Raw genomic sequence first — 22,904 nt, 5'->3', positions numbered from 1 at the left:
AATCACCTCATCCTAGGGGGAGGTGACAGTGTGGGACAGAATGAAACGACTCTCATACTAATTTGTACCCATAGCCACCTTTCGTGAAGTCCTCTGGGGGAAACTGAGCAGTGTCCCAATCCAGTTTTTAGGACCAGACACGCAGCTGCTGGTGATCTGCTGCCCTCCTAAGAAAAGCTCTGCCTTCCCTCTGGGTGATTCCACTTTGCTGCCAACTTCTCTTCTGGTCATTTACCGCTGTGCTAGGTTCTGCCCTGCCAGCCTCTGGAAGGGACAGTAGCAGAGTCCTGCGGTCCGTTAACTAGGTGGTATTTTCCCCCCATCCCCAGCTTGGTGGGTAGCATGAATAGGACCTTTCCCACCTCTCTCTTTTGTTCCACAATTAAAAACTCTGGAACCTTCTCCAGAGGAGAGCTCTCTTCTACACAATCAGATGCCCAGAGCGACTCTGCAGGGATCTGAATGCTGTCACTGGGGCCAAGGCAGGAGTCACTTCGAGGATGTGTCCTGGGCACTTGACCTTCGAGGAGGGAGTGACTGGCATCTCCGCAAGGACCCTGCCTGAAGGTCCAGTCCAGCACCGTAGGAGTTAATGCGGGACCGCGCGTGAAGGGAAGGGGAAAAAAGTTGGAGTTGACACTTCAGGAGGGAGGGGTAGAGAGGGGAGCGAGTCTCGCTGACTCCTGATTGGTTTTACATTTCATCCAAATTTTTTTTCTCTTCTCTCGCTCCCTCTTTTCAGTTTCTCACTCCGATCCCAGGGGAGGGGAAACGGGAATAGTGAGATATCAAAAATAAACCTCTTATGTCAAAGCCGGGAAGGAAGTATAAATACAAAGGGCTCGGCAGCCCACTCGGTGCTTCCCGGGGTGGGGAGGAGGCAGGGTGGAGGGCGGGCGCGCGCGGCTCGGGGCGCCAGTTGCTCGCGCTCGGATCGGCGGGCGGGCGCAGAGGAGCGGGCTGCGGGGCCTGAGGGGCCGCCAGGGGACCTCGCAGCGGCCAGGTCCCCACGGGCTGAGTCACCCAACGACCTGATTGATTTCCTTTTTCCTAGAGGGAGCAGCCGGGCACTGCGTGCGCCGCCAGCACCTGCCCGCGCCTGGCGGCTTGTTCCCTCTCGAGCGCCGCAGCCGGAGCCCCCATGCCCCGCGCCGCTCCCCAGTGGCCGCCGCTCCTGCTGCTGCTCCTGCAGCCGCTCGCCCTCGGCGCCCCGGCCCGGCCCGGAGCCCGCGACCCGGCCTCGGAGCTGGTGGTGCCCACGCGGTGGGCGGCCGACACGGACGAGCTGGCGCTCCACCTGTCCGCCTTCGGCCAGAACTTCGTGCTGCGCCTGGCGCCCGACGCCAGCTTCCTGGCGCCGGAGTTCAAGATCGAGCGCCTAGGGAGCTCCGCCGGGGCTGCCGGGGGCGAGCGCGAGCTGCGAGACTGCTTCTTCTCGGGCACAGTGAACGGGGAGCCGGAGTCTCTGGCAGCCGTCAGCCTGTGCGGCGGACTGAGCGGCTCCTTCCTGCTGGATGGCGAGGAGTTCACCATCCAGCCGCAGGGCGCGGGGGACTCCCTGCACCGGCCGCACCACCTGCAGCACTGGGGACGGGGGGCGCGCGGCGCCCAGCCCCACCCCCTCCCTCGAGGACCCGAGGGTGACGGTCAGAGGCAGTACAGAGACGACGAGCTTGAAAAGGAAGAGGAGGAGGAGGCACAAGAGGAGGAAGGCGAAGAGGAGTCGGAAGGCGCGGGCGAGCTGCTGTCCCCCCTGGGGGGCGCGAGTAGGACCAAGCGGTTTGTGTCTGAGGCTCGCTTCGTGGAGACGCTACTGGTGGCTGACGCATCTATGGCAGCCTTCTATGGAACCGACCTGCAGGTAGGACTCACTTTGCACGGAGGTCCCCAGTCACCTCCTAGAGTCTCCAAATTCTTCCCTTCTCTGTCCCTCTGAGAAAATCCTTCAGGTTCCTCACTCTGCCAAGACCTGCCCCAGGCAAGGTCCTTTCCTTTCCGAGAAACCTCAGGGACTCTTTGCTTAACCTCCGACATCCGCTACCTACCGCCCCTCCCCACAACTCCCTTCCAATTTAGGGTGGAGGTCCCAGCGCTTCCCCCTCTCGGCTGCTTGCCCCATTCCTCCCATCCCAACCTCCTGCAGCACTCGGCAAACTGAACTGAAATGGGTTTTAAGGCACCCCAGGCACCTGCCTCTCCCAACAGCGATGAAAACGGAAAGTTTTGGAAGAACACCCACCCTACCCCCCGTTTCTCAGCCCTCTACTGTCTCCTGAGGGGATCCCACAGAAAGATGTGGCTATTTCATTCCCTTGCATACAGAACTGATTTTGCCGTAAATAAAAAACATTGTTTGGAGGGAACTGACGCTGGAGAGGGGCTGCCCCACTTCTCTGTGCCCAGCTGGTTCTGATCAGGGGGCGGGGACTACCTTGCCAACCTGGCGCTCGGCCCTGCAGATCTTGGCAGCGCCAGCATCAGCACCAAAGGGAGGGAACAGGATTTCTGCCTGGGGGCTCAGTGCAGGAAACTGACGCTTCAGTGGAAAGGGGGGGGGAAGGGAGGGTGTGTGATCCCTTTCAGTTAATGTTGCTGGTGGCACCAGAACTATACTTGGTCCGCCCCAGCTACTCTAAGGCCAGACAGCTCTCTACTGAGACAGGGCAGCAAAACTGTGTCCCGGGGATAGCCCCTGTAGCCAGATGGTTTCTAACTAGATGGAAAGGTGGTGCGAGCCAGGCAGGAGCGTCTGTGTTGCCCTGGCCCCAGTGTCTCCCCCAAAGAGCCGGCAAAGTGCAGGGGCTGCACCGCTTCTTCCCGGGGAACAGGCAGAGGAGAACTGGCCTGCGGGAACAATGCTCTGAAACAGGGATCACAGGCACTGCTGTGGCTCGGCTCATGCTTTTTCAGTGATGCCAGTCTTGGCTGGGGACCTATTCCAGGCTCAGCCTGTGCCTGACTGTTGGAGGCACCGAGCACTTCGTCATCACCTGTGCAGAGCAGTCCAGACGAGGCGCGATTGGCCCTTCTGTTTCTCACCCCATCTTTCCCACGCGGCCGTCACTGGGAAATGCATTCTGGATGGTAGGATGGGAAGCACTGAGGGGTGGTGAGAGGTCCATGTGGCTGCTGCTCTGGCCACTGCGGGGGCGTGTTGAACCCTGGGCAGGCTCCTCTGCACACGCCTGTCATGTCGTTCACCTGTCCCAGAGCGTGGCAAGACAGCTGCAAGTGGGCAAGATGGCCTGCCCACAGGCTTTGTGTCTATACTGACTTAGTATCTGTTTCTCTGCCTGCCTGGCAAGCCCTCAACAGGGGAGTTTCTTTCACATGCCTGGCTACTAGGGGACAACACCAGAAAGAGGCTGAAGTACATTCATTGCAAACCCAGGGCTGAACTGCTGAGCCCACCCCCCACCCCATGTGGACCAGTGTCTGACAAGCTTGTGAACCAGGGGTCCAAATAACAAGAGCACAGAGAAGCAGCAGGAAAAGCAATTGCTTGGCGATCTCTGGAGCCAAAATGTCCTTCCTCATACCTTCCTGCCATCTTGCTCTCTGAGCTGTTCACTTAGACCCTTAAGATACTGAGTATTTGCCTCCAGGAATAGCCTCTGCAGATACCAGAGCCGACTAAAGGCATCCTTGATTGGGTGTGGGGCTCCAGGATGCCTGGGCCCCTGACGCAGGAGGCTGGGCTGCGTTCTGACCCAGGTTTGCTGCACCAGACAAGTTGGCTCGCTCTTTACAGAGCTGCCCTGTAGGATGCCTCATGTGATACCTGGCTGGATGGCCTAGCACACACGTATCCCATCCCCTCCCCCTCCATGTGCATTCGCAGGCTCACACCTCTGCACCCAGCCAGCCCAGGTCACCAGAGCACATCAGAATGGGCGTCAGCACCTGTGAAGGCTGAGCTCCTCTCCCCAGGGAATCTACAGTTAGGTCTCACGGCTCACAGAAAAGTCCTCTCTCAGCTAGGCCAGCCCTGCCACTTCCGCCTCAGTCTCATTATGTCCCAGCCCACCAACACTCCTGCTGGGGTGGGCAGGGGCCGAGGCACAACTGATTTTATGACCGCCCACCAGCCCCTCTGCTCTGACTGCTCACCAGCTGTGGAGATACCACAGGATAAACTTGAACTTCTCAACTCAGTTCCCTGGGCTTCCTGAAAGTGCCCATGAGACCAGCCAAGAATGAATGTCAAGTCCTGGTTCTCCAAGACCTTGCCTGCCCAGACCCTTCCCTGAAATAGAATCCAGGCCTTTATAAGTAACTCTCCAAGGAGTCTCCTGGAGACTTCCTGCACACCGATGGAGACACTTGGGGGTATATTAGCAACTAGGGACATGACGAGGATGAGGAGAGATTTTATCCCCTCAAGGGCTTAGATTTCCTCCTCTGTGAAGAGAGACCCCTGGACTATGTATTCTGTGAGGCTGCTTCATGATGAATCTCCTGGAAAATTCAGCACTGTGTACGGAAACCACTCTGAGTATGTTCTGTTCAGAGTGGTTCCCATGCCCTGCCTCCATGGAAATACCCGCGAGGGACTTCGAAGAAGAAGGTGCAGCTCACAGTGCATGAGTGACTTTCTCCAGGTCACACAGCCAGGAAGTAAGCGGCAGGGCCGGGTGGCAACCCTGGTCTCCTGAAGCTGAGCGTGGGGCTCCTTTTTGTGCAAGGAGACCTTGAGCTGGGGGCGGGGCGGGGGGGGGGCTGTGACTCTGCCGACTCCCTGACACTTGTCCAAACTGTGGGAATGGGTCCTTGAACCCAGCAAGCCCACAGACGCCCCGCCAAGCCCGATACAGAGAAGGAACCACCACGAAAGCCAAGAGAGAGAACCAGGTCTCACCGCTGAGTGACAATGAAGTTTTCCAGAGCTCTGTACACTTGAATTCACTTAATCCCTTGACAGAGGGGCCCCTGCTTCCCACCTTCTTATCTGGTTTCAGAGTGAAGGGGCCCAGACAAAGGGGCTTTCTGAAAAGACAGACCACCTCGGAAGAGACCATTAACTCTGTCTGCATCCGGCTGCTGCTAATTGCTCTCTGGATGAAACTGGAGCAGGAGAGGAGTGAGTAGGGGCCGAGCAGCACCCACGCTCCGTCTGGGAAATCTGTCTTGCCAGTGGATCAGCTGCCGACTGAGCTTCTGAATCCTCTTCTCAGCAGAGAGGGTCCTGGGAGTGACATTCATTGTCCCCAGAGCAGACCAGAGGTTTCCCAAGATGTCAAGGGACTAGCGAGTGATTTTAGGGAAAGGCTAAGTCATAGATAGCCATTTCGTCTCCCCTTTAACCACACTCTCTGGGGAAAAAGTCCCTACAGCCGGAACTCTGAAGTGACCATGTATCCCGCTGTGCCCAGCATAGTCCCATTTAGTACCATCTCCAATTGTCAAAAATGTCCTGCTTTGGGAAATAACAGAAACAGATACATGCCCCACTCTCTCGGGAGCCCCCCAAGTCTTCGTGGACGAAAGACAAGTGTTGTATACCTGTGAACTGTGTTCTCCCACTGGCCAAAGGGTGAGTCTTTTCCATCTCTTTTGTCTGCTGCAGTCACAATGATCGACAATGCGAAGTATTTCCCAAAGAAAATGCCTTCATATTCTAAGGGTTTTGATTTGCCTTTCCCGCCTACTGGGGGGAGGGGGGATGGGAAGTGTGCTAGACAAGCTCAGGGCAAGCTTGCCTGCTCGCAGGCTTTGCGTTTGTCTCAGCTGCGGTGTAGTTTTCCTCAAGGCAGCAAAGAGGGGACAGTCAGTGTGATGATTCAGATAGAAATCACTGTGTCCTTGAGCAAGGTACTGATATTTGTGTACCCCCGTTTTCACCAGCAAAATAAGAATAACTATACCAATGTCCTAGTACTGTGTTGAGGTTACAGTAAAATATGGAAAGCAGCTGACCCAGTGCCTGGCACATACTAGGTGTTCAACAAAGCACAGCTGACCTTAGAGTTGCCTTTGGCGATGGCATTTGTCAGAGTAGGAGGGCAGTGTCGTCCCATAGCAACCACTACTATGTCAGCCCTGCTGTCCCACATGGCAGAGAGGTTTCCCTTTCCAGCTGGCTTGGCTCACAGCATTATGCTTGCCTCCTTGCGGTTCTGTTAAGCGTGTGCTGGGGAGGTGACCTTGTTCCGGTTGTTTTGCAAATGAGGAGGAATGAAGGGTACCGGTGCAGGAGCCTCTCTTCTTTCCTTGTCCTTTGCCTCTCCCCAACCTCCTCCTCAGGAGAGAGTCCCAGGCCCTAGAGACACGCCCAGAAGGAAACCAGGAAACGTATGGCACTGGTTGCTGAAGTCAGAGGGGGTCTCCATGTTTCCTCACTTCCTCTCCTTGCCAGTCCCAGCATGCTGCAGGGCAAAGCAGAAGGACCCACAGTGCAAAGAGCAAACGACCAAAGCATAATAGGTGGCACTGTGAACAGAAGTTGCTAGAAATACATTTGACGCACCTTCGTGGCTTTGGCTGCACCAGAGCTCTGGGATGGGATCTGCTTGTTTGTAGCTCAAAGGATCAAAGAGGACTGTGTTCCAGCCAAGCCGGCTGGGTGGTTTTCTCTCTTCCAGGTCCTGGGGCAGCCAATGGAGAAGGCTCCCTGAAAGATGCCCCGCCTTCCTCAATGAGAGTTAAGGGTGGCAGATTCCCAAGTCATTCAAAAGCAGGGCTGTCCATGGGGACTGTCCAACCTGCCTGTCGTGTTTGTGGGGGATTGCCTGCTGTATTGGGACCCCACTCCACCAGGGTACAACCTTACTCACATACCTCAGCAAGCAGCCTGCTCTGGTGTGCAGGGAGCTATAAATAGACAGCAGGTGGTGGAGCGAGCAATCTGACCTTCTCTTTCAAGGCTCTGGTGTCCACTCCCCATGGAACCGTAACTCAGGGTTGGCTAAGAATCAGAAGAGGCTCGCTGACTCTGGGCCACCATCCCACCGAGGCCCAGGGGTCCCTCCCCCGGGAAACTGTAAGACGCTCTGCCAGCATCAGGCATTCCTGCCACTGTTTCTCAGAGGAGCTACGGTAGGGATGGTGACCCTTCCCCTCTCCAAAAGCTCAGTGGGGTGGATAAAAGGAGATAAGTGGGCATTTTAACAGAAACACTGGACCCAGGCTGCAACCCTTCTGCAGCGTGCAATGGAAACTATCTTCTGAGATGGCAGCCAGAGGGACGGTCAATGTCCTTGAGTCCACTGTCTTAAAGGGAAATGGCTCTCAAGCCAGCTCAGCCCAACAGCAATTTGTCGTCTGGAGAAGGTGCTCCGAGCTACCTGAACTGTGAAGGCAGAGCCTCCCTGCAAACCGTGGTGTTGGGCAACATCACCGCTGCCTCACCCATCGGTGGTGCAGCAGTGCGGGATCACAGAGCCTTCTGAAGCCTCCAGTCATCGGTTCTCTCTATATTTTTCTGGGACCAGTGGTGAGCAGCTGGTACCTCTTCTCTTCACACCTTCTTTATAAGATATCATCTCCCCAGTTTTAAAATTATAAAATCAGGACTCAAAGGGGCAAACTCTCATGAAAGGAGTTTCGGGTTGCCTGGGAAGAAATCTCAGCAGTTGGCCCCTGGCCCAGCAGACCCTGGCCCTTCCTCGGGTAAGAGACCAAGAGACTCGTTCTGCCCCTGGGAGCTGTGAAAACCTGGACAGGAAGTCTCCTCAGCAAGCTACCATTCCTCAGCCCTCACCCCCAGTTGCATAATGATGTGATTGCTTTGTTCCCTTAGGAATCCAACTCCAAGAGCAAATGCCAAGTTTTAGCTTTGCTGATAAGATGTTTGCATCAGCCTAAACATAGCTGGAGTACTTGACACCCTCAGGAACCTGCCAACCCCTGTTTGTAGGGCTTACAAAATACTTGGCTTGTTGCCTGTGAGGTGAACAGACAGATCCCATTCACAAATGATGGGATTCATCTGGAACTCCCACGCACGGCCTCAAACGATAGAATGTCCCTCTCTAGCTTTTCACTCTCCTTTACCGTCCTTTCACTCCCGCCACCCAGACCACCGGGGAGAGAAAAGGAGGGTTGCAGAGACGGTGCCCTGAGAACAGGGAGCAGGGCAAGCGAGTGGCTGCTCAGCCAGCCACACTCATGGCTGCAGGCACACATGCCTCAGCCCCTTTGTCTCCTCTGCAAAACAACCCAAGAGAACCCACTTTCAGGGGTCCCGGAGGCAGGAGAGTGAGCTCCAGTCTGGCCTCCAACACAGCCGTGGGAGCAGCTGGCAGCCTGGGACAGGATGGCGGCCAGGCAGTGACGTGGACTGTCTCAGCTGGCCTGGGTGGGGCTGACAGCAGGTGTGAGTCTGAGCATCTGGGCCTCATTAGGCCCACCGGGTTCTCCAACGCCCCAGGCAGAAGGGAATAAACGCTTCAGGGCCGTCCAGGCAAAAACCAGAAGTCCACGCACTGGGAAACTTACTGGGAAGAGTGTGGACCTCAGAGGCAGACACGCCTGCGCGGCATGCTGGCTGGAAGAGCTGTGTGGGCCTAGAAGTAGGGGTGGCAATGCCTCCTGCATAGAGTTATCATGAGCACGTACGTAGTGGGCAGCACAGGCAAAGTGCGGGCCCTGCACCTGGAGCAGAGTAGCTGTTGTTAGCAGTGATTCTTAGAGCACTGACCCCATCCTGAAGCGGGGGGTGGGTGACCCCAGCAGACACCAGGAAAATGCTCAGCTGGATTCTAAGAGGGCCAGTCTGCTAACCTGGAGCACTCAGTTCACTGTTTCTGGGCTGCAAATGGGGAGGGAATGAGGGCCGCTGGCAGGGAGAAGGCTGTGTCAAAGTCAAGGCACAATAGGCAGTTTCATCCGATAGAACTCTCTGTGATGATGGAACGTTCCATCCGCTCAGTCCAACACAATAGCCACAAGCCATAGATGGATACTGACACACTTGAAATGTGGCCAGTGCGATGGAAGAACTGGAACTTCGATTTCATTGAATTTTAATGACTGTTGATGCATGTAGCCACAGGTGTCTGGACACGATGTTAAACGCATGCGCTTTGGAGCCAGGCACTGTGGGTCCAGATGCCGGCTGTACACTCAGATGTGTGATCTTGGGACAGTTACTGAGACACAACTGTCTTTTACAGGAAATGAAGGGTCTCGAGGGTGTGGGTTTTCAGCAAGATGCCGTTGATCAGACCCTCAGAGCAGAGCAGGCCCGCGGGGTGGGTAACTAGCAGCAGTGGCCGTGGGGAGGCAGCAGGCTGGGAGACGGAGCCCTTCACTCTTCCTGCCCCTCCTCCCCAACAGAACCACATCCTGACGCTCATGTCCGTGGCTGCCCGCATCTACAAGCACCCCAGCATCAGGAACTCTGTGCACCTGGTGGTGGTGAAAGTGCTGATAGTGGAAGACGAGAAATGGGGCCCCGAAGTGTCTGACAATGGGGGGCTGACGCTGCGCAACTTCTGCAACTGGCAACGGCATTTCAACCAGCCCAGCGACCGGCACCCGGAGCACTTCGACACAGCCATTCTGCTCACCAGGCAGGTCTGTGCACCCAGGACCCCGGGGAAGGGGGAGGGAGAGGCGGGGCAGGTGGATCAGAGGGAGACCAGGAGGCCTGCCCAAACATGGGAAATGTCTCCCTGCTGGCCCCAGCTGGACTCAGGAGCCTCGCGTGTGGAGCCACGAGGAGGAGGTCATGAGGGCTCGTGTGAGGTATTTGCAAGGGAAGGAGAAGAATCTCAACAGGGCCCTTTTCCAAATGTTTGTGACCGGCAGTCCACTAAGCTCATAACAAGAGGAAATGGGCTTGCCCTGCCCAGTGGGGGATCTGGAGCAGGAATGGAGAGAGGAGGTCCGTCTGGGACGATTGTTAAATGTCGGGACAGGTAGCCAGGAAGTTATCATCAGGATTCCCCAGATCAGGAGGCTGCCCCCGACCTGGTGTGACAGAGACGGGCCACTTCCTCAAGGCTAGAGAGTGTGATGATGTGTGCAAGGCTCTGTTTCCTCCTCCACAAGGCAAGTGCTATTGTACAGGCCCCCATTTCACAGCCGAGGAAACTGTGGCACAGAGTAGCACAAAGTGGCAGGGCCCCTGGTCAAGCCCAGGTAGCCTTGCTGCAGGTCAGTGTTCTTACCCACTGTGCTGTCCTGCCTCCCAAGACAAGCTGTCCCAGCCCGCTCTAGCACACACCTATGCAGAAAGAGTTCCAGTCTTCCTCAATTGAGTGTCCTTTGCGAAGACATAGAGATTGGAGCCTTTCTTCCACTGAGGGGGAGCAGCAATAGGAAGGCGGTCTGTTTCATGTCTGTTCTCACGCTCTCCCTTTCTCCGACATGCAGAACTTCTGCGGGAAGGACGGCATGTGCGACACCCTGGGCGTGGCGGACATTGGCACAATCTGTGACCCCAACAAGAGCTGCTCCGTGATCGAGGACGAGGGGCTCCAGGCAGCCTACACGCTGGCTCATGAGCTGGGTAAGAGCTGCCATGCCCGAGCCTGCCGGACGCTGTCAGAGAGAACTACCTCTTCCAACCCCGGGCTCGCCCAGGTTCTGCGGCCTACGCAGCCCACACAGCTAGCCAGGCTCCCCTTGTCGTTCTGACGGAATGATCAGGTGCCAGTACATACTGTGCTTCCTCCATGCCCACCCTGAGCATAGGGCCAAAATATTAAGATGGTGTCCTGGATCAAAACCGATGCCCGAGGAAAGTTGTGATGCCGTATGCAGGCTAAGGGGTCAGAACTCTGGGAAGATTGACTGTGAAGAGAGTGCGAGCGAGTAACTGAGGTGCCTGAGGATTTAAGACAGGCTGAGGCAGGAAATAAAGGGACACCAACATTCCTCAGTACTCTGAGAAAGCTTTCTGGAAGAGGAAAGCCCAGAATGGAAAATATCTTTAAAGAATAAGGAGAGGGAGGGGCACTGGGCCACCTGGGGTGCCCTGGAGCAGGGTGGGCAGGGGGGAGAGCAGAGAAGGCCCTTAGGGTAGACTGTGGGTCTCTCTCCGTCCTCAGGGCACGTGCTCAGCATGCCCCACGACGACTCCAAGCCCTGTGCACGGCTCTTTGGGCCCATGGGCAAGCACCACATGATGGCGCCCCTCTTCGTCCACCTAAACAAGACGCTGCCCTGGTCCCCCTGCAGTGCCATGTACCTCACGGAGCTCCTGGACGGCGGACACGGTAGGCGCCCCTGACTCGCTGCTGGCCGTGGAGCTCTGCCCGGCCGGCTCCTTAGATCGTGGTAACGCCGTTCCGGGCTGAGCTCCACCACAAAGCACCATCGCCACTTAGAGGGTTAGGAGAGACTTCAGGGATTTGTCCCCTGCCTCTCCTCTGGGGCCATGGCCTTCTCAGGCTCTTCCAGGCCCCATCTTCCAGCAGGCTGAGCTTCGTGCTAATCTTGATCGTCCGTCACGAAGCAGGGAGAATGAGTCTGGGAAGGTCTGTCTGGAAGAGGTGGGTCTGAACAGAGCTCGAAGGAACGGAAGGATGTTTGCAACGCAGAGGAGAGAAGAGTATTCTGGCTGGGGTGGACATCACATGATAGCTTGGAAATGGCAAAGAGAGCACGCAGGGGGTCGGGGGTGGAAGCAGTGGGCCTGGTTAGAACGGCTTGACTTGCGGAGCAAAGCAGCGAAAACACTTTATTCGGGAGTCTCCTCCTTGAAGGAGGCAGGGCCGAATACAATACAAAAATAAGGGCTTATCCAAACATCAGTACCTTGGCTGTATTTTGCATGCCATGGTTTTTAAGAGCTCATTTATACCCCCGATTATAATGTGATGTAGAAGAGCAGCACAGTTTACTGGCATTCCCCAGATAAACACTAAATCATAGAAGATGCCCATCATAGAAGATGCCATAGAAGATAACAAAAGAAATTCAATCCTAAAGATAACTTTTGTGACTAATAGTCAAAAATTGGACAAGTTCTATCCAGATGATGAGTGTTTAGATTAAGGTCCAGGAGAGCACGACATCTAGACCTTCAACCCCGTTAGGAGGGATTGAGGACTAAGCACGGGAGCCAGGGAGAGCTGGAGAGGGAAACTCTGGCCCCTTACTCTTGTTCCTCTGCTTCCTCCATTCCTCAGGAGACTGTCTCCTCGATGCCCCCACCTCCGCCCTGCCCCTCCCGACAGACCTCCCTGGGCAGAGAGCGCTTTATGAGCTGGACCAACAGTGCAAGCAGATCTTTGGGCTGGGTTTCCGCCACTGTCCCAACACCTCTGCCCAGGACATCTGTGCCCAGCTGTGGTGCCACATGGACGGCGCCGAGCCCCTTTGCCACACCAAGAACGGCAGCCTGCCCTGGGCAGATGGGACACCCTGTGGGCCCGGGCACCTGTGCTGGGAGGGCAGCTGTCTTCCTGAAGAGGAAGTAGAGAGGCCTAAGGTGAGCGATGGCCATTTGGGGACACGGAGGTGGGGTGGAGGGCAGGGGAAGAGCTGTGTTTTCAAGGGGGAACCCACACTTAAGAGCCACAAACTAAGAGACTCTGGGCCAAGCTGCAACTATGACTTCTAAGTAAAATTACTCATCTTCTTACAAACAAAGCAAAGCATATTTATGCAAACACAAGAGGAGCCCTTCGGAGCTGTACTCAGAGTGAATGGATGGTGCCACCAGAGCCACAGGCGTCTGGGGAGCTTCCCATCTGGAATTGCTTGGCGCTGATGTGAAGACTGGTGATAAATATGAAACACTCCAGCTCGAAGACCACGGGCATTCAATAAATGGAAACCGTTCGGAATTCTTTTATGAACAGATAAGAGTGACTCAGGAGAGGAACTTTCGATCAGAATGAAGGAAAAGTATTCCAATCCTACCCATGTCTGAGAAGAATTCATAATTAAGAGGTCGGGGGGATGAGAGTAGTTGTGGGAATTCCGTACTCAAAGAGGAAGGGGAGGAGGAATCAGACCGCCAACAGCAGGCAGAGAACCCTTGGCCAAGACAGAGCACATGTGCAGGGAGAACCAAGGCAATGCCACAGAGAGTTTTCAACGATCCACCTCATTGCGCCGCTCCTAATGCTTCCAGCCTGTGGGGCTGATCACATTTCCCTCACTGCGAGTCACTGAGGCGGCCCTATGAAACAGCATCTGTTGGGTTACGGAGCCTGGTCCCAGCCCAGCACTGAATCACCAGAGTGGTCTGGGCACTCCCTGTCCCAAGGGCTCTTCTCAGTGATGTGTGTCTTTTGCACAGAGTCTCAAGAGCCGGCCTGGGCCAGGTAAGCCCCGCGCTAGCTCTGAGCCTGAGCCGGGGTAAGATTCGTGCTTCATCCTCAGCCTCCTCCTGTGCGGACACTGAGCTTCGCTCCCAGGTGTCAGCCTCTCACATAGCCAGTGCTTCACGCATCGTCAGAGCAGGCAGAGGGGGTCCGCACAACCTCCCCCACCCAGCACCAGAGCAAAGCTCGGTCCTGGGCAGGGTGACCTGGGGTGATCATGGAATGCTATTGATCATCCATTTTTCAGGGGAAAGGACAGATCATAAAATACTATATATGTGACAGAATCCCATCTGCATAAAACAAAAAACACCTCCTCTTTATGATTAAATATTCAAAGCAAAGTGTGAAAGGCTGTTGATTAAAATCATAACCATGTTTTTCTTCTGGGTAGTAGCACTTTTTTTTAATGTTATACTTTCTTTTTTACACTTTTCTGTATTTTCATTTTTTATATAAGCAAATATGCCATTTTTAATATCAGTTTTATTTTGGAAACTCTATGAAGACACCAGTGACAAATCTCTGTCCTCACAGGACCAAGCTGACAGCAGCTCTGTCCGTCACCCAGGGACACCTGCCCCTGAACTGGGAGCTGGTGGACAAGCAGCTACACCTCCCAGCAGCTGTTCCTTTGGACCAGGACTTCCCACCTCGGCTCCAGAGACGCTGGGGGCTGCATAGGTGTCTGTGTAGGGGGAGTCTCGTTCACTGTGGGATATTCATCGTTAGAGGTTTAGCAGCACCTCTTCCTCTACCCATGAGAGGCCAGCAGCCTGGACCCTCTCCGGTAACAACCCAAAGGTCTCCAAACCCTTCCACTTGCCCTTGAGGGACAAGACTAGCCCCCGTGGAGAACTGCTGCATCGCACCCAACGTCAGTTCCATAACAGAGCTTCATTTGACAGCTACTACTGAGAACCATACTGAGGGCAAAGCACTGTTTCAGACACTGGGCAGCCCCCATGAGCAAGCCCAGCATGGCCTCTGTGTTCACAAAGTCGACGGCCAAGCAGGCCACACAGACATGAAACGAATGATCAGGGCAGTTTACTGACCTCCATGCCGTCCCCAGTCATAACTCAGCTGCTGACTCAGTGGCGTTGTGTGTTGTAGGCCGTGGTGGATGGAGGCTGGGCCCCCTGGGGACCCTGGGGAGAGTGCTCCCGGACCTGCGGAGGAGGAGTTCAGTTTTCACACCGCGAGTGCAAGGACCCTGAGCCTCAGAACGGAGGAAGATACTGCTTGGGCCGGAGAACCAAGTACCAGTCGTGCCACACGGAGGAATGTCCCCCTGATGGTAATGGCCACTTACGGCCGCCCCAGCCAGAGCAGCCGTTCTGAATCAATGAGTTGATGTTTCTCTCCCTCTCTCTCTCCTTCCCTTTCACTCTCTCTAAAATAGATAAACAATATCTTTTTAAAAAATTAAATGGCATCTAGACGTTCTCAGTGCTAGCTGTCCTGTCAAGTCACCTGGGAAGAACTTTGAGACCCGGGGCCCAGGCCCCTCAGACGCACTGACTCAGAGCGGGGCACGGCCGCCACGTTTCGAAGTCCCCACAGGGCATGCAGGCTCACAGCTGAGCTAGAGAAGCTCAGCAATAAGAGCAGGCTTAATCTCAGGGCTGTGCAAAACTCTTAATGCAGATGGATTGTTCTGGAAGCAGCACGAGGTGGGACGGGAAAGGAGGCAGCTGTGTGCAGGAGGCTGGGCACTGGCCCCGAGTGAAGCCACGGGGCCTGGGCTTGTGCAGGGGACCGAGGTGGTAAGAGCAGCACAGAGACATTCAGACTCACAGACTGCCCAGAATTTCGTAGCATTTGATGACAGCTGGGCAACGGAGGCCGCAGACACTCCGGTGATCATCAGCCTTAGACGGGAACGTGCAAGTGCCACCCAGTGGAAACCGGCCCAGTTAGTGCAGGGGCGGCAGGTAGTCGAGCTGCGCTGAGCTGGCGCTGATCCCAGCCCCTGCCGATGGAGTGCCTCTGAGACAGCCAGAATCGCAGCCAGTGGGGCGCACGCAGGGCACCGTCAGAGCTGAGCTGTAGAGTGGGAAGTCCATGGCCATGTGTCCAGTGCCACTGAGGAAGTCAAGCTGGGGTGCAATAACAGAGGCCCAAAAATATAATTTCATTCTGCACTTTCCATGCTTACTGAATTGTCCCCTATTTTCACCTAAAGATTATTTATTTGTAAAACAGACTTAGTATCTTCATCAAATGGAAAGGGAATTTATCCCAGAAAGCCTTGCTGAGGCTGGAGGCTCCTTTCCTTGCCCCTGTGAATCAGGGTCCCACGTGGCCCTAGGTGGGGTGCACCTAGAAATGCTGGGCCCAGGAGATGCTGGACCTATGTCCTGAGTCTGGTCAAAACCAGGAGGAAGAAAGACTCCTGAGTCCAGGCCTTTCTGCAGCTGGGTCCCCCCACTTCAGCACAGCATGTTAACTTCGAGCTTTTTTAATACTCTTTTCAGGGAAAAGCTTTCGGGAGCAGCAGTGTGAGAAGTATAATGCCTACAATTACACTGACATGGATGGAAACCTCCTGCAGTGGGTCCCCAAGTACGCAGGGGTGTCTCCCCGGGACCGCTGCAAGTTGTTCTGTCGAGCCCGGGGGAGGAGTGAGTTCAAAGTGTTTGAGGCCAAGGTGAGAATCCTCCTAGAACTCAGATCAATAGATGAAATTGAAAGTCACCTGTTGTCACCACTCCACCCCACCCCACCCCACCCTGGGCCAGGGCTGTGTCTGTGCTCACCACACCCTGTCTTCCCTGCCCTCCCCTTCCCTTCCCTGCCCTCCCCTGCCCTCCCCTCCCCTCCCCTCCCCTCCCTATCCCTTCCCTTCCTTGCTGCAGGTGATCGACGGCACCCTCTGTGGCCCAGAGACTCTGGCCATCTGTGTCCGTGGCCAGTGTGTCAAGGCTGGCTGTGACCATGTGGTGGACTCACCTAGGAAGCTGGACAAATGTGGGGTGTGTGGAGGCAAAGGCAACTCGTGCAGGAAGATCTCCGGTTCCCTCAACCCCTCAAGGTGAGCGTGTGTCCACGCTGGTGGTTCAGCGTGGAGGCGGAATAGCAGAATGGGCTTTGGAATTGCATCTTCCTAGGTTTCGATTGTGGCTGCTCCTTCATACCCAGGGAGTACTGAACTTCCGTTTCTTGACAAAATCTCAGAAGTCCTCTGGATCTGGGAGTCATGTAAAATAGTCATGAGATGGGACATGCGGAGTACTCAGGACAGGGACTGGCCATAGAGAGGACCAGGCACAGGGCAGCCAGAGGCCACATGGACGGGGTGGATCATCTCTGAGTCAACTGGCAATAGAGCTTTGCTGAGTAACGGGGACCTTTGCCAGGAAGCAGCTCTTCCAGGACTGTTTTGGGAAGGACACCTCACCCACCTCCTGGTGAGTCTATGCTTCCTGCAGGTGGATCTTTAGAGAAGAGGTACAAGGGCAGGGGACCTCAGGGACCCCAGTGACTTCCAAGTCTGAGCACTCCATACACTTGCTCACAGCTCAGTGCCCCACATCCATTAAGCTCCTGATATTTGATTAAGTGTTTTACCTGTGTGGCCTGGTTTGATTCCTAAAATAAGTCTCTGAGGTGGGCAAGGCCAGCACTGTTATCTCCCATTTACAGGTGAAGAAACAGGTTCAGTCAGATCACCTGGCTCTCCTGAGGTCACACTGATAACGAGTAACAACCAGGAAGAGAACCCAGGTTTCTTAACTCCTGGACAACCTTCTTCCTGCCGCTGCAGGCACCTGGGGAGGAAGGGGAGGGCAGGTGTTATGTAGCCACACAGGCCCCTCTGTCTCTCCCTGTATCGACAGAATCAACCCACAGCAGACAATTGGAGGTCTTTCCAAATTTAAAATCAGAGGATGTAGAAAAAAGAAGCCTGGGGCGTGGGATGTTCAGATATGGGGTCGCCTAGCCGGCTGCCTCCTGGGCGTTAGACAGATGGGCCCGTGCACGCTTTCACACTGCCCTGGGGAAGTGGCTGAGCATAAAGCAAAAATAGAGAACCAACTGGTTCTGCTCCTCTCCGTCCTTTTCACTTTCTTCCCAACCTGTGTAACCCAGCTGCTTTCAGCCCAGAAGATCAGAATAAGAACTAACGCTCCTCCACTTCACATAAAGCCCTACAATTACATTGGAACCTGTTCCCCAAACAACACCCTGTGCGCCCAGAAGCACAGCTCACAGAATCTGGGCACATCCAGAAAGAAGCCCGCTCCTCTGGGCCTTGGTTCCTGCCCTAAGATCGAGTGACTCTAAGAAGTGGGGTGAGGCGTTAGATTCTGGAATGAGAATGTGGAACATATTTTTCCACGTGGGTTTGAGCTCTGGGTATGAAAGTGGCCAAGCAAAGTTTTCTACCACTGCAAACAGCTAAATGTGTTTGAGATCTCATGTGAGCCCAGAGCTGCCAGGTTTGGCAGCCCCAGTGCCGTCTTCAGCCCCCTGGGCTGCCTTCCTGCTTGTGCTACTGTCAAGATCCGCCCATCCAAAGCCTCAGCCCCCGCATTTGAAACGGAGTTGCCAGGCACGGCAGAAGCCCATGCAAAGCCTCAGCCCCAGCATTTTTTTTTAAGATTTTCTTTTAAAGATTTTTATTTATTTATTTTTAGAGAGAGAAGGGAGGGAGAAAGAGAGAGAGAGAGAAACATCAATGTGCGGTTGCTGGAGGGTCATGGCCTACAACCCAGGCATGTACCCTGACTGGGAATTGAACCTAGGACACTTTGGTTCACAGCCCGTGCTCAATCCACTGAGCTATGCCAGCCAGGGCTAGCTCCAGCATTTGAAACGGAGTTGCCAAGCAGGGCAGAAGCCCATGCAAAGCCAACATACAAACCATTGCTGTCAGCCTCAGCAGCTAATTTATTTGGAACGTGGAGGTGGCTGCGAAACTATTTGCTACTGGTTTTTGTCTACCACCCTCCTCACCAGCAGGTTAGCTTCCTCAGGCTCTGGCCTAGGAAGCTTCTGGTCCTAAGGGTGTTGCTTTGTTTCTGTCCTAGTTATGGCTACAATGACATCGTCACCATCCCAGCTGGTGCCACAAACATTGATGTGAAACAACGGAGCCACCCAGGAGTCCAGAACGACGGCAACTACCTGGCGTTGAAGACCGCCGACGGGCAGTACCTGCTCAATGGGAACCTGGCCATCTCTGCCATAGAGCAGGACATCTTGGTGAAGGGGACCATCCTGAAGTACAGTGGCTCCATTGCCACCCTGGAGCGGCTGCAGAGCTTCCGGCCCCTGCCTGAGCCTCTGACCGTGCAGCTCCTGACAGTCCCGGGTAAGGACTTTCCCCCCAAAGTCAAATACACCTTCTTTGTTCCTAATGACATGAACTTCAGCATACAAAGTGGCAAAGAGAGAGCAACCACAAACGTCATCCAGCCCCTGCTCAATGCACAGTGGGTCCTGGGGGACTGGTCTGAGTGCTCAAGCAGCTGCGGGGCCGGCTGGCAGCGACGGACCGTGGAGTGCCGGGACCCCAGCGGCCAGGCCTCTGCCGCCTGCAACAAGGCTCTGAAACCCGAGGATGCCAAGACCTGTGGAAGCCAGCCGTGCCCTCTGTGACCTGTGCAGTGGGGCCAGTCTTGTGCTCATGGACTCGGGGTGCCGGGATACAGGCAAGTGTCCCCACCGTGGTGACTCTACGTGTGGAGGTGGCATGGCCTACCCAGCTCTCGCCTGGCACCAGCCCCTTTGGCACGGGGAGGGGAAGAGAAGATGGGCCAACAGATCCTAATGTCTACTTTCTAGGGGACGGGACCTTGCTTCGGTTCAAGTAGAGGGCATAGGTTAAAAGGTGAAAGCATACTTGTTGACCCAAACAGGAGACTCAGTCAGCCTGTTTGCAAAGGATGAGCAAAGTTAAACAACAAAAAAATGTTTTCTATTTGGTTTCCCCTATAAATAATCTACCTCAGAGGGGAAAAACTTAGTCCAAGATAGGTGTGGGGTGGGGAGTCCACGGCGAATGTCAAAGCAAGCTGCTAAGCTGGCTTCAGAAGCGATCACAACTCTCTTCAGTATTAAAATCCGTCGCCTGAAGGGCTGCGGGGTTGCGGGGAGCCACACGCTCCCAGGCTTCCACCTGCAGGGTGGACCCGTTTCAAGTATTTATGCAAATGCGTCTCTGAACTAAAGTGTGATCTTGTGCCAATGCAGTGGTCTGGTCTGCTTTAGTATTTCTTTTGAAAGAGCGGGGACCCAGAGCCCAAGGATAAAGGCCAAAACTAGGTTGGTCAGCTGACCTTGAACACACTGGGAAGCGGGCACCTCGCCTGAGTCTTTTCAGGCCTTCTGCCTGGGTTCTCAGACACCTGCCGAATCCAGCTCATTTGGAAAACTGCACCTTCACATAACCCAGTAGTTCTCAAACTTGCGTGGGCATTAGGATCACCTAGACATCTTCTCAAAACCCAGATTGCTGGGCCCACCTCCGACATTTCCGAGACAGTAGGTCCTGGGGGGCCTGAGGGTCTGCACTTCCAACAAGTTTCCAGGTGACGCGGAGGCTGCTGGTCTGGAAGCTGCGCTTTGAGAATCACTGCTCCGGTGGAAATTTCCAGTTCAGAGGCACAGTTGCTATGCGATGCCTCTGGGCTCGTTTTTCCTGAGAAAGACTGTCCCCTCCCCACTGCATGTGTCCCCACCCCCACTTTCACCCACTAGCCAGCTGGACGTACAAGAGTCTCTTAGGCCCTGAGGGGTTCTGAGCCCTCAGCTCTTTCCCTCTACACCAGAATCCATCCTCCTCTCACAGCTGTTTGGGCCCGAGCACCTTGCAGCTGTCCAGCCAGCCCTTTCACTCAGAATGGCACTCCCCACCAGCCACCAGGAAGTACCTGAGAGCCTCCAAAACCCCGTCTCCCGGGACATAGCTCCTCAGGCGCAGTCTTCCACAGGGTCTGCTGCAGAAGATACGCAGTGCTTGGTCATAAGTGGATGAGGAGAGACAGACAACATCAAGAAATGACATTCTAGCTCTGGCGGGGTGGCTCAGTTGGTTGGAGAGTCGTCCCGCACACCAGTACACCACCAATAGATTACAGGTCCAATCCCTGGTCAGGGCACGCATACCCAGATTGAGTGTTCGATTCTCAGTCGGGCGGGGGAGACAACCAATCGATGTTTCTCTCTCACCCTCTCTCTCTAATATCAATAACCATACCCTTGGGTAAGGGTTGTTGTTGTGTTTTTTTAATCAAAATAAATGTTAGAAAAGAAACATTCTAGTAAAAAGAAAGAAAATATCTAAATTTTTATCTTCCTTCTTTTGCCCCCTTTTACCCATTTGTCCTTCCCTTTTGCTTTCTGTTAAGACCTCTCCAAATGTATGGTGACACAGGCAGGGAAGATGCGATGTGGAGCCGTGTGTGAGTGAGGAAAAGGGGCCAGACGAGGACTCAAGCCCTTGGGTACAAGGAAGGCCCACGGGACTTCAGCCCCTACCGTGCCCTTAGCTAGCCACATCTGCGTGGTGCACGCGGCTGTTGACTAAGAGCTGACCGCTGTTCCTGCCTCCCCTTCCTGTCTGCCGACTCTTCAGTGAGCGGAGGCCGGGCGTACCTAAACATAAACAGGCACACACGCAGGCATGTGGTCGATGACGCCTAGTAAAGCCAGATTTTTCCTTGCTGCGCACCAGTTTTACTGAGGCTGATAAATGTTTTTTTCTGCAATCTTTCATCTCCTTTCATTTCTCATTCTCCCCAAAACACTCAAGGCCAAGTGTGTCCCCCATTCGCTGCCCAGGCCAGCCCAGCTGTGCCATCCCTACCGCCTGCATCATTACCAGGCACAGCTTTCGCCCTGGAGTTCAGCTGGCAACAGAGCTGCTGATGTGCAAAGCGGAATGGAATCCAGCTTGGCTCTTCCTCGCTGTGTGGGCTCGGCAAGGCTCACAGAATACATAGTTGTTTGTGTCTGGAAACTCAACAGCTGCAGCTCAGGGACTCAGAAAACAGATCTGCAGAGAGAGCCCGCATCAGTATTTCCCACAGCCAAGCACGACCACCCTTTCTGCCTGGAGAAGAAAAGACTGCCCCTCCTTTGCTGTGAATTTGCATTTTCCAGTTAGTGCTCCTCACAGAACCAGGTAGAGGTGCCTCGGAATGGGAGTCCCTATGGACCTGACTCGGCAGGTGACTTGGTCATTCATCTGTACCCTCCAAGTACCTGCCAGAAATATTTGCAAGGTGACAAATGAGTATCAAAGTTCTTTTACAAATCTTTCATCCTTAAGATAAGTGAATCCTTGTCTGCAGTTTATTCCCTGCCCTTATTCCCCTGTAGCTGACCTGATGGTTTTGTGAATTTACAAAAGGATGCAACGCCACTGGTCCCCCATGTGCTTCAGCAGACCACCCCTCCCAGGAGCATTTCCCAGGGGCGATGGGCCATCTTCCCGCCAGCCCTACATTTGCTCTCTGATGATGTCCACTAGGTCCCTTTTTAATCAAGTGGGCCCTCTTACTGAGGACCGTTCCTCCTCCCTAGCATGTAAACATGCAGTGCAGCTTCCTTCTGCTGGAACCCTCTTCTTTTTTTCCCAGCCTCTCCCTTCCTGCAAAAAAGATAACAAGAGCCATAGGAAAGTTCTTAAGAGTATGTTGGCTTTTGCTTTGTCTTGATATTTTCATCTTGTGGTGCAGGGACAATAACGAGAGGGGCATTGTCACCTCTGCGATCTCGAGTCTAAAGTGGCAGGAAAATGCTGCTGCTCAGTGCCAGGGTTCCACACTCGGTGCCGACCCACCTCCCCCCAGAGCCCAGCTGCATCTTCCCAGGCGTCAGGACGAGCCCACAACCATCTCTGCTCCACGTGCTGGGCCTCACATCACAGTCCCTGGCGGGAGCGGTGATATCCCCTTAGCTGTTTGAAAATTAGGAATTGTTTGTCTATAGAGTGAACAGAAATCTGGAACCTAGTCAAGGGGATCAGATGTGGTATTATCCCCAAGTTTCCAGATTTCTGCTGCCACCGCCTGATGACTTCCCTTTGCCTCTGTGCTGAGTTAAAGCTAACTTACTGCACACATGGCCAAAACAAAGCATGAGATGGGGTGGACATGGCAAAGACAGTGCAGGCAGCAGGTCAGGTACGTTTAAGCGACTGTCCCTGACCCCTGTCCCCCTCCAGCCCTGTTCTGTTCTGTGTGAAGGAGGAGGGGATCCCCTGAGTGGAGAGAAGTATCTTGCCACCAGCATTCCCACCCCCAATTCCACCATCAGTGAGGCAACGAGCTATCCCGGGGCCTTGAGCAGGCGCTGCGCAGGGGCACCAGGATGGAAGGCAGAGGAAGGGAGCACCCCTGCTCATGAGGAACAGAAACAGGGACTTGCTCGCTTTGGGGGGGGGGGTGGCCTGGCCGAAGGATTGTATGTCTTTACGAGAAAGCTCCCTTCTAGCATGGCACGTTTCCCATGTCCCCTGGCTGAGCTGGCAGCTTCGAGAAAGCTGCATGTGGAACGTGAAAGAGAAAGAAGTCACCGAGGTAAGCTGACGTTTTTGGTGGTTCCACCAGCGAAATCACTGAAGTGACATATTGTGGTCATATCGATGTTACAGTTGAAAAAGGTCTAAACAGAACAAAATAACACACCGAGGGGAGCTAAGAGGTGGAATGCGGAGGGGGCAGAGCGGTT

General features: G+C 54.6%; 1 protein-coding gene across 1 annotated transcript; it reads left to right on the top strand.

Moving 5' to 3' along the window:
* The first annotated feature begins 800 nt into the window (after positions 1 to 800).
* ADAMTS8 (ADAM metallopeptidase with thrombospondin type 1 motif 8) lies at positions 801 to 19,416 on the top strand. The gene is made up of 9 exons (XM_028528330.2): positions 801 to 1,861; positions 9,277 to 9,516; positions 10,318 to 10,453; positions 10,995 to 11,162; positions 12,078 to 12,379; positions 14,337 to 14,520; positions 15,701 to 15,873; positions 16,082 to 16,257; positions 18,257 to 19,416. Exons 1-9 carry the CDS (start codon positions 1,142 to 1,144, stop codon positions 18,825 to 18,827), a joined length of 2,670 nt encoding a protein of 889 aa, XP_028384131.1. The 5' UTR covers positions 801 to 1,141; the 3' UTR covers positions 18,828 to 19,416.
* The last annotated feature ends 3,488 nt before the right edge of the window (positions 19,417 to 22,904 follow it).

The sequence above is a fragment of the Phyllostomus discolor genome, chromosome 13 (assembly GCF_004126475.2).
Source record: "Phyllostomus discolor isolate MPI-MPIP mPhyDis1 chromosome 13, mPhyDis1.pri.v3, whole genome shotgun sequence".
Classification (NCBI taxonomy): Eukaryota; Metazoa; Chordata; class Mammalia; order Chiroptera; family Phyllostomidae; genus Phyllostomus; species Phyllostomus discolor.
Note: the sequence above shows the minus strand (reverse complement) of the source record. Positions and strands in the feature narration are given on the sequence as shown.

Bases quoted from the DNA above. Each gene is read 5' to 3' on its own strand.
- ADAMTS8 (XM_028528330.2), top strand. From the start codon at position 1,142: ATGCCCCGCGCCGCTCCCCAGTGGCCGCCGCTCCTGCTGCTGCTCCTG. The intron at 9,517-10,317 runs GTCTGTGCACCC...TCCGACATGCAG, and splicing joins CCATTCTGCTCACCAGGCAG to AACTTCTGCGGGAAGGACGG. The intron at 12,380-14,336 runs GTGAGCGATGGC...TGTGTGTTGTAG, and splicing joins AGGAAGTAGAGAGGCCTAAG to GCCGTGGTGGATGGAGGCTG.